The sequence below is a fragment of the Chaetura pelagica genome, unplaced genomic scaffold (assembly GCF_000747805.2).
Source record: "Chaetura pelagica isolate M959 unplaced genomic scaffold, ChaPel_1.0 scaffold117, whole genome shotgun sequence".
In the NCBI taxonomy this organism is placed as follows: Eukaryota; Metazoa; Chordata; class Aves; order Apodiformes; family Apodidae; genus Chaetura; species Chaetura pelagica.
Window position 1 is genome coordinate 9,538,343 of NW_009954185.1, and position 9,703 is coordinate 9,548,045.

Consider the following 9,703-nt stretch of genomic DNA (forward strand, 5'->3'; position numbering starts at 1 on the left):
ATTTTACATTTAGTCTCTGACCCTACAGAATACAACTAAAAAAAAGCACTTAATGCTGCAAATCTTACAGGGTCAGAAGGGAGTACAGGGTAGAAGGCAGTTTTATTCTGAAGTGACTTTTTGCAACACTTACTGGTTGGAGCAGGTAGATCAGCGAGCACTCCTGGATAACTATCACTGGAAAAGGAGTGATGTTTGTTGCGTGAAAAAGTGTTTCCACTGATGCCATTGTTTGGTCAAAGCGTCCTCCAAGTCCGCCCAAAGTCACAATCACATCAATCTAAAAGATAAAACAAAAAACAGTAAGAAAACTTTCAGTTATGATTTCTAGACCCTGAAAATCTACAGCAAAATCACTTTGCGGAAATAAAAGAAAAAAACCAAACACTACTGACTACATAAAAGCAAATACAATTATTTACTGTCATTACTGATAAGTACCATTATGCGATTTTTGAGGCTGAGTATTAAAGCTCATCACATTCAAGGCCAACGTGGGGTACTTCTAAAAATACATATAACTGTTTTCCTTAAAATACAGGCCAGCCTTTGCAGTTACTTATCTGTGTGCTCTGAATATATGGAGCCTTAGATATATCACTCCACATCTTAGCCCCCCAGCTAAGTGTGGGGTATGTGAATCTTACTATTCTTCATCCCCACATCTTAACATCGTTTCATTATTATCCTCTAGTTTATGGAGCAAATAAGGGAAATTTCAAGTTAGGGCCACTGTCTACCATTCTCGTTTCTGTCACACAGCATTTTAATGCACAAGCAATCCCACTCACAAGCTGGCTCTACTCAAGATAAGAAGTACCATGGAAGTAGGAGGTTGCACCCCAAGTGACTGGCACATCATCTCCCTGCTGACAGGGACAGGAGTGCTCTCCTGTCCCATCCCAGAGCTGCAGAGAGCACTGCCTGGCTGCTTGTAATACACCACAGAGTCAGACTACTGTTGCTCAATTCTCTCACATTCCATCAAGCCTCTCCTGTAAGCAGAAAGGAAGTCTTTAAGAGCCTTGACTAAGAGCTTTTGGTTCCTCAGATAAAAGGTCACTGAGTGCAAAGCACTAACATTATTACTTCCAAAATGAGGATCAGTTTTGTTCAGCAATTGTATTTTAAAAAGCTACCACTGAGTAAGTCATACCCAGAGCTCTAACACATTGGAGCAATAGTGTCTTTAGAAGCTGCCTTGACAACGGCCATCTGGTGAAGCTTCCAACTTTATAGGGCTCAAGTCTATGGCCACTGTGATTACATGAAGTTTTACTCAACCCAGGAGCCACATAATGGTGCTCTGTGTATCTGGAATGATGTATTAATAATATCAGCTTCTATTTTTATTACTAGGGCTAGGGCTTTATGATCCTGTTGAATATTGGTTTGCATTAAAATTAAACGCTTTTCCTTTTGGTGAAGAATGATACCACCTTTCTCAATACCACCAGGAAAATACTTGAGAAGTCAGACTGGCTTGATATAACACATCATATTAGCAGCAAACACTTAAACAAAAGCTATGATTGTACTGCAGACAGTATGTATTTTGTGCGCAGATTACAGATCACACGGACCTAACATACAATCAATACAATGTGAATGGTAGGAATACCTATCCTTAAACAAGAGACAAAACAGCAAAATCTTTTTACTCACAGTCATGGCCAGTCAAACAAAACCAGTTTGTTTCTACGATGGAATCAATTAAACGAAAATTGATTATGGCTTCGCCCTAACATAACAATTTTTAGATTTAAAGTATGACAGAAGCGATCTCCAAGTCCTCCTCCTTATTCAGTAGTGACATGACAGTAATTTGTGGACTGGTGACAAAAATTAAGATAATAAAACCAGTCTAGCATGGAGCAGATCTGCTGAAAAGGCATTCATAAAACAGAGGGTTGGGGTTGTGGCATGTTGAGAGGATATCTGAAAAGCCAATGTAGCTGTTGTTTAGGGTCTGCACAGCTTGTGAAAATGAAAATACAAGTACATGACAGGTAAGAAAACAAAAACAGCTGGAGTATGGTGTAGGCAGAGAGAAAAGTTAAAATTCTGCACTTCCGTGATGGTTGACAGTCCTTTGTTTCACTGGATAGTCCTGGCAGCAGTGACAGGCATCCAGACACTGTAGGACTGCTAAAGTCTTTATTCGAAGGCAGGCACACTTCATTTATCTAGTAAAAACACAGAAAGACTAAGTCAAACAAAACCCTGGAGACCTTTTTCATCCTAAAGCTATCGTATCCATTAAAAAACCCCACAACACAAAAATCACAAACTAATAAAACAATCAGTTCCTTCCCTGCAATCACTGTTCCTCTTGCTCTGCCTAGCAGTTAAGAAAATGAATGTGCCATGAAAGCACATATACGACTCCTGGTCATTCCAGAACCTAAGACAAAGTGAATATCAAAGCACAGGACATTTATATATTCCCACACTTCAGACAAGAAAGGCCATTCATTTTTCTACTATGATTTCCTGTATAGCACAGGCTACAGAATTATACTGTTACTCCTAATCAGCCCAGCAGGTAGCATTTAACTAACACACTGTACTTCAATTCAAATGTCCATATTTCACTTAAATGTCCTGTCACAAGTCCCCTTACACCATTTGTTTTCACACAGTGACATTAATTTCCTGGAAAAAAAAGGATATAAAATCCTAAATAACTACAAAGAAAAGCTTAGATTGTTGCAGGCACCATGTAGAGGGCACCGTATTCTCTTAGACTATCTATAACCTGACTTCAAATATATTGCACAGCATCTTTAAAGGCCATCAAGCTTTAATTTAGAAAGAGCTGAAGATCTAATGGTGGGATTCAGTCATCTTCAGATGATACACTTACCCATTAGTATCTCTTGAAAGAGTTTTAGCAGTCACTGTCAAACAGCAGGGTAATTAAAAGGAAAAGAGAAGCGTAAAGGAAGATTTTGTGATGGCAATTCAAGAATGTATTTCTTCCTTCTACCTTAAGCTGTAATTCACAGGGTGCAATAAACAAGGGGAGCTCAGGCTGCCACCACATCAGAAAGCAGGTTCCTGCTTCCACTCTCACAGAGACTATTGAAACTTACTGTAAACTGTTTTCAGGCTGCTAAACACTATCTTCCTGTGAAAACTGTTCCAGCTGACATGCCAGTTTCTGATATGGATGAGTTAAATACAAAGAAAGTATTCATTATATGACTGAGGAACATGTATTTAAGGAGAAGGGCAAAAGGACACAGGAAGCTATGGCACTGGGGAAGGATGAGGAGCCAACAGAGACTTTATGGGTTAAGATTAAAGGTAATGCAGGCACACGTGACATTGCAGTGGGAGTCTGCTACAGGCTGCCTGACCAGGAGGACAATATAGATGAGGCACTCCACAGACAGATAGGAGCAGCTTCATGGTATTCATGGGGGACTTCAAACACCCTGATATCTGTTGGAGGAACAACTCTGCAAAGCACAAAAAATCCAGGAAGTTCCTAGAGTGTGTTAATGACAACTTCCTTTTCCAAGTAATCAAGGAATCAACAAGGAGTGCTATGCTGGACCTTGTTCTCACCAACGAGGAAGGACTAGTGAGGGTTGCTAAGCTCAAGGGCAGCCTTGGTTGTAGTGACCAAGAAATGGTGGAGTTCAAGATGCTTCGGGCAGAAGCCTCTCCAGGGATCTGCCTGAGACAATGTCTTGGGATAACGTCCTGGAGGGAAGAGGGACCCATGGAAGCTGGCTAATAATTAAGGATTATCTTCTCCAGACCCAAGAGCATTGCATCCCAACCAAGAGGAAGTCAAGTAGAAACTCCAGGAGGCTGGCGTGGATGAGCAAGCAGCTCTTAGAAAAGCTCCAACTTAAGAAGGAAGCAGACAGAGGGTGGAAGCTCGGGCAGGTACCATTGGAGGACTACAGAGAAGGAGTCCAGCAGCTAGGAATCAGGTTAGGAGAGCCAAATCCCAGATGGAATTAAATCTCACCAGGGGTGTAAAGAGAAATAAGAAAAGCTTCTATAGGTATGTTGGGGATAAAAGGACGACCAAGGAAAATGTAGGCCCTCTCCTAAAGGAAACGAGACACCTAGATATGCAGGATATCGAGAAGGCTGAGGTTCTCAGTAACTTCTTTGCATCAGCCTTTTCTGGCAAGTGCTCCAGCCTCATTGCAAAGGCCCCAGGAGGTGAAAGCAGAGACTGGGAGAATGAATTAACTCCCCACTGTAGGAGAAGAACACGTTTGTGGCCATTTAAAGAACCTGAAGGTGCAGAAGTCTATAGGACATGATGAGATCCATCCACAAGTCCTGAGGGAGCTGGCAGATGCAGTTGATAAGCCTCTGTCCATCATATTTGAGAGGTCATAGCAGACTGGTGAGGTTTCCACTGACTGGGAAAAAGGGAACATAGCCCCTGTTTTTAAAAAGGGTAAAAAAGGAAAACCTGGGAAACTACAGGCTGGTCAGTCTCACCTCTGCCTGGCAAGATCAAGAAACAGATCTTCCTGGAAAATCTGCTAAGGCACATGGAAAATAAGGAGGTGATTGGCGACAGCCAACTAAGGGCAAATCATGCCTGACCAATCTGGTGGCCTTCTAGGACAAGGCTACAGATATGGTGGATGGTGGCAGAGCAACTGACATCATCTACCTGGATTTGTGCAAGGTGTTTCACACTGTCCTGCATGACAGCCTGGTCTCCAAACTGACAAGACATAGAGTTGACAGATGGACCACTCAGTGGATAAGGAACTGGCTGGATGGCTGCACCCAGAGAGTTGTGGTCAATGGTTCAGTGTCCAAGTGGAGGGAAGTGATGAGTGGGATTCCCTCAGGGTCAGTACTGGGACCAGTGCTGTTCAACATCTTTGTTGGAGACATGGACAGTAGGATTTTCATTTGCTGTTTGCTGATGATACCAAGCTGTGTGGTGTGGTTGACACCCCAGAGGGAAGGGATGCCATCCAGAGGGAGCTTGTCAGGCTGGAGAGGTAGGCCAGTGTCAACCTCATGAAGTTCAACAAGACCAAGAGCAGGGTCCTGCACCTGGGTTGGCACAACCCCAGGCACAAATACAGGCTGGGGGGAGAATGGCTGGAGAGCAGCCCTGAGGAGAAGGACCTGAGGGTGGTAGTTGATAAGAAGCTCAACATGAGCCACCAGTGTGTGCTGGAGCCCAGAGAGCCAAACACATCCTGGGCTCATCAGGGGAAGTGTGGCCAGCAGGGCCAGGGAGGTGATTCTGCCCCTCTACTCTGCTTTGGTGAGACCCCACCTGGAGTGCTGTGTACAGTTCTGGGGCCCTCAGCACAAGAAAAAATGTTGGAGAGGGTCCTGAGAAGGGCCATGAAGATGATGAAAGGGCTGGAGCACCTCTGCAATGAAGACAGGCTTGGAGAGATTGGGCTGTTCAGCCTGGAGAAGAGAAGGTTCCAGGGAGACCTTATAATGGTCTTCTAGTACGTAAAGGAGGCCTACAGGAAAGCTGGGAAGGGGCTTTTCACCAGAGGAGATAGTGATAGGACAAGAGGTAATGGTTTTCAACTGAAAGAGGGGAGATTTAGGTCAGACATCAGGAAAAAATTCTTCACCATGAGGGTAGTAAGGTGCTGGAACAGGTTGCATAGAGAGGTTGTGGAAGCCCCCTTGCTAGAGGTGTTTAAGGCCAGGTTGGATGAGGCTTGTGCAGCCTGGCTGTGGGAAACTGTTCCCGATAGCCCCCCCTGGCATCGCTCACGACACTGGTATAGTGGGAGGTGTCCCTGCTCATAGCAGGGAGGTTGGAACCTGATCATCTTTAAGGTCTCTTTCAGCCTTAACTGTTCTATGATTCTAAGCTGGGAACTCCCTTGGGTGGGTGAAGAGTGCAGTATATAGCTGTGTAATGGCAGCAGCATCATGACATACACAAGCAATGTCCAAGGCTCAAACTGAAAGCAAAGGATATCCATTCTTTTCAAAACAGCACTTGTTATCTCTGATAAGAAATGTTCTCCCCAGGGTACGGGTAGGGCTCTGGACAGACAACTCAAAGGACTTTCTTCCACATGAGCTCAGACAACTTGCAAACAAACATGCCTAAGTCTCAGACAGGTGGGTCGATGAAGTGGAACACATTTACTGACAAGTGGAAGCACTAAAGGATATGCTAAAAGACCTCTCCTAAAGAAAAAAGTGAAAGCAACAGTAATCAATATGTCATAAAAGCTATGGAGCCATGAATAGGCCTCCCTCCCTCAGATACCATGGAGACCACCCACTGCTAATACCTAAGACATTTCTGTGCCAATTACAGGTCAGATATGTGATTCAAACACAACTTTCTTTTATCACTTTCACACTTCACTTGTATCTATTCACCCTTCACAGCTTTTCCTCGTTTCCTACAATTTATAACATTATTCCTTTATTTTAAAGTTGTGGAGCAATATGATACAGAGAATAAAATTATTGTAGTAACATGTATATATATTTAAGAACATTATATGCTGAGATATATATATATTCAATGGTTACTATATGCAGAGAAGCGAACAAGTAGTAGTGTAAATGCTACATTTATTATTGCTTTATTGCTTTGACACTATAAAAATTTTGACCAGTTTACAAGTATTTTACAAGTATTTTTTCCTTCATAAGGCAATTTCGTCAACTCAGGAGGTGGTTTGAAAATCCATATATATCCTTTCTGATCTCTGCTTCAGCTTCAGTACTGAAGATTTTAAAATACAGGAAGCACCTTCCTTGATAACAAATGAGCCAGGGTAGCTTTCAGCTCATTCTCCCATAGCTGTATCAGAGGTCTTGTGTTGGCCAGATCACAGACATTTTTTAATCTAATCCACAAAATTGCAATGTGAATCTAATGAACTATTAAAGTCTCACAACCCAGTGCTGAATATATAGCAAGAAATTGTCTGTTTTAGTTGAGTACGGCTCTCCAGCTCAGTGTTTTACCTAAAAGTTATGACACTAAATTTCCTACAGGAATGATATTCTCAGGCACACAGCAGCAGCTTAACTTTGCTTGGGTAGAATTCTCTTTAATTTAGCCAGAATTTGCTCACTGATTCAGCCATCTGACTCTTCATGGGAACAAGAGCTCCCACTTGAAGGCTGCCATCCTGTCTGTGTACCTGAGATGACAACCTTCAGTCACTTCGTTGTAATCTCACTGGTTCCACTAGTCTTTATATTATATTGTTCCATCTCATTCACAAGGCATTTCTTGCTTATGTTAATTTTCTTATGTTTTTACCTAAATGCTTTCTCTATTTGTAACTACTTTTATTTCAAATGAGAGGTTAATTCTTTCTGCTAATGACAATAAGCATGCAAATAGATCACATTTGTCTGGTTAAAATAAACAATATGTATGATATTAGCAAGGAAAAGCAAAGGGTAATCTTAAAAACTAGACATAGATTTGAGCACCTGTAAACATTTTTATCTTGGTTCTCCTAGTCCAGCACACAGCTGGACAAGTGTACCATATGATGGGTGAGCAACTGGCTCACAGGACGAGCACAAGGAGTGACAGAGAATGGGTGTCCTGCTGTCCCACTCCAAAACTGGGACAATGGGCTAACATCAGGCTGGTGACCTGTCACTCGTGGGGTTCTGCAGGGCTCCATCCTAGGCCCAGTCCTCTTCAACATCTTCATCAATGACTCAGATGCAGGACTGGAAGGAATTCTAAGTTTGCTGATGATACAAAACTGGGAGGAGCTGTTGACTCCCTTGAGGGCAGGCAGGCCCTGAAGAGAGACCTCGACAGGTTAGAGAGATGGACAGTCACCAACCACGTGAAGTTTCACAGGAACAAGTGCCAGATTCTGCACCTGGGAAGGAGCAACCCTGCTGGTAAGTACAGACTAGGGAATGAGTGCCTGGAGATCAGTGCAGTGGAGAGGGACCTGGGGGTCCTGGTTGATGACAAACTGAATATGAGCCAGCAGTGTGCCCTGGCAGCCAGGAGGGGCAACCATGTCCTGGGGTGCATCAAGCACAGCCTTGCTAACTGGTCAAGGGAGGTGGTTGTCCCACTCAACAAGATCAAGTGCAAGTCCCTGCATCTCGGCTGGGGCAATCCCAAGCACCAATACAGGCTGGGCAGTGACTGGCTTGAGAGCAGCCCTGAAGAAAAGGACCTGGGGGTACTGGTGGATGAGAAGCTCGACATGAGCTATCAGTGTACACTTGCAGCCCAGAAAGCAAATCGTATCCTGGGCTGCATCAAGAGAAGCGTGGCCAGCAGGTCGAGGGACATGATTCTCCCCCTCTATTCCATTCTCATGAGACCCCATCTGGAGTACTGCACCCAGTTCTGGAGCCCCTATTACAAGAAAGATATGGACATGCTGGAACGTGTCTAAAGAAGGGGCATGAGGATGATCAGAGGGCTGGAGAATCTCTCCTATGAAGACAGACTGAGAGAGTTGGGGTTATTCAGTCTGGAGAAGAGAAGGCTCTGAGGAGACCTTATTGTGGCCTTCCAGTATCTTAAAGGGGCCTACAAGAGAGCTGGTGACTTTCTAGGATGTAGTGGTAAGACTACAGGGAATGGATCAAAACTAGAAGTGGGTAGAATCAGATTAGACCTTAGGAAGTTCTTCACCATGAGGGTGGTGAGACACTGGAACAAGTTGCCCAGAGAGGAGGTGGAAGTCCCATCCATAGAAGTTTTCAAGGCCAGGCTGGACGGGCCTCTGAGCACACTGATGTAGTGGGAGGTGTCCCTGCCCATGGCAGGGGGGTTGGAACTAGATGATCTTTAAGGTCCTTTCCAACCCTAACAATTCTATGTTTCTATGATTCTACTCGGCACTGGTGTGGCCTCACCTTGAGTACTGTGTGCAGTTTTGGCCACCACAATATAAAAAGGACATCAAGCTATTGGAGAGTGTCCAAAGGAGAGCCATGAGGATGGTGAAGGGTCTGGATGGGATGACTTATGGGGAGCAGCTGGGGTCACTTGGATTATTCAGCTTGGAGAAGAGGAGGCTGAGGGGTGACCTTATTGCAGTCCATGGCTTCCACACAAAGGGAAGAGATGGGACAGGTACTGATCTCTTCACTCCTGTGACCAATGACAGGACTTGGGGAAATGGCAGGAAGATGAATCAGGGGAGGTTTAGGTTGGATATCAGGAAAAGGTTTTTCACCCAGAGGGTGACTGAGCACTGGAACAAGCTCCCCAAGGAAGTGGTCACAGCACCCAACCTGCCTGAGTTCAAGAAGTGTTTGGATGATGCTCTCAGGCATATGGTGTGATTCTTGAGGTGCCCTGCACAGGGACAGGAGTTGGACTTGATGATCCTGATGAATCCTTTCCAATTCAACATTTCTATGATTCTATACTATTGACTTGTGTTTACATTTCTCATCAAATGACTTGATTTCATTTCAGTGCTTTGGCTTTACTCTTTCCTGCAGGTAAATGGAATGTTTGAGGGTGTACATAACATCAACTTCATAACCACTGACTTTATTCTTTCTTACTTACAGAAACCTCACCTACAAAATCCATGTGAATTGCTGGACCCCAAGTAATCTGAATTTGACTGCTTCCTCTTGTGCTGAATATTTCTGTATGACCTTGAACAAACAGTACTCCCTGTGCCTCAGGTAAAGCACAGTAGGGACAGCAATAATTCCCACTCTGCTACTGCCAGTCAGGTGGCGAACAGCTCTACAATTCCTG

At 44.0% G+C, this 9,703-nt stretch overlaps 1 protein-coding gene across 1 annotated transcript in view; it reads right to left on the reverse strand.

The window, feature by feature from the left end:
* Window positions 1–9,703, reverse strand: part of TPK1 (thiamin pyrophosphokinase 1) — a 205,523-nt gene that overhangs the window by 110,233 nt on the left and 85,587 nt on the right. The window contains exon 5 of the mRNA XM_010003042.1: window positions 134–280. Coding sequence (XP_010001344.1) covers window positions 134–280 — 147 coding nt within the window. The remainder of the gene's footprint in view (window positions 1–133; window positions 281–9,703) is intronic.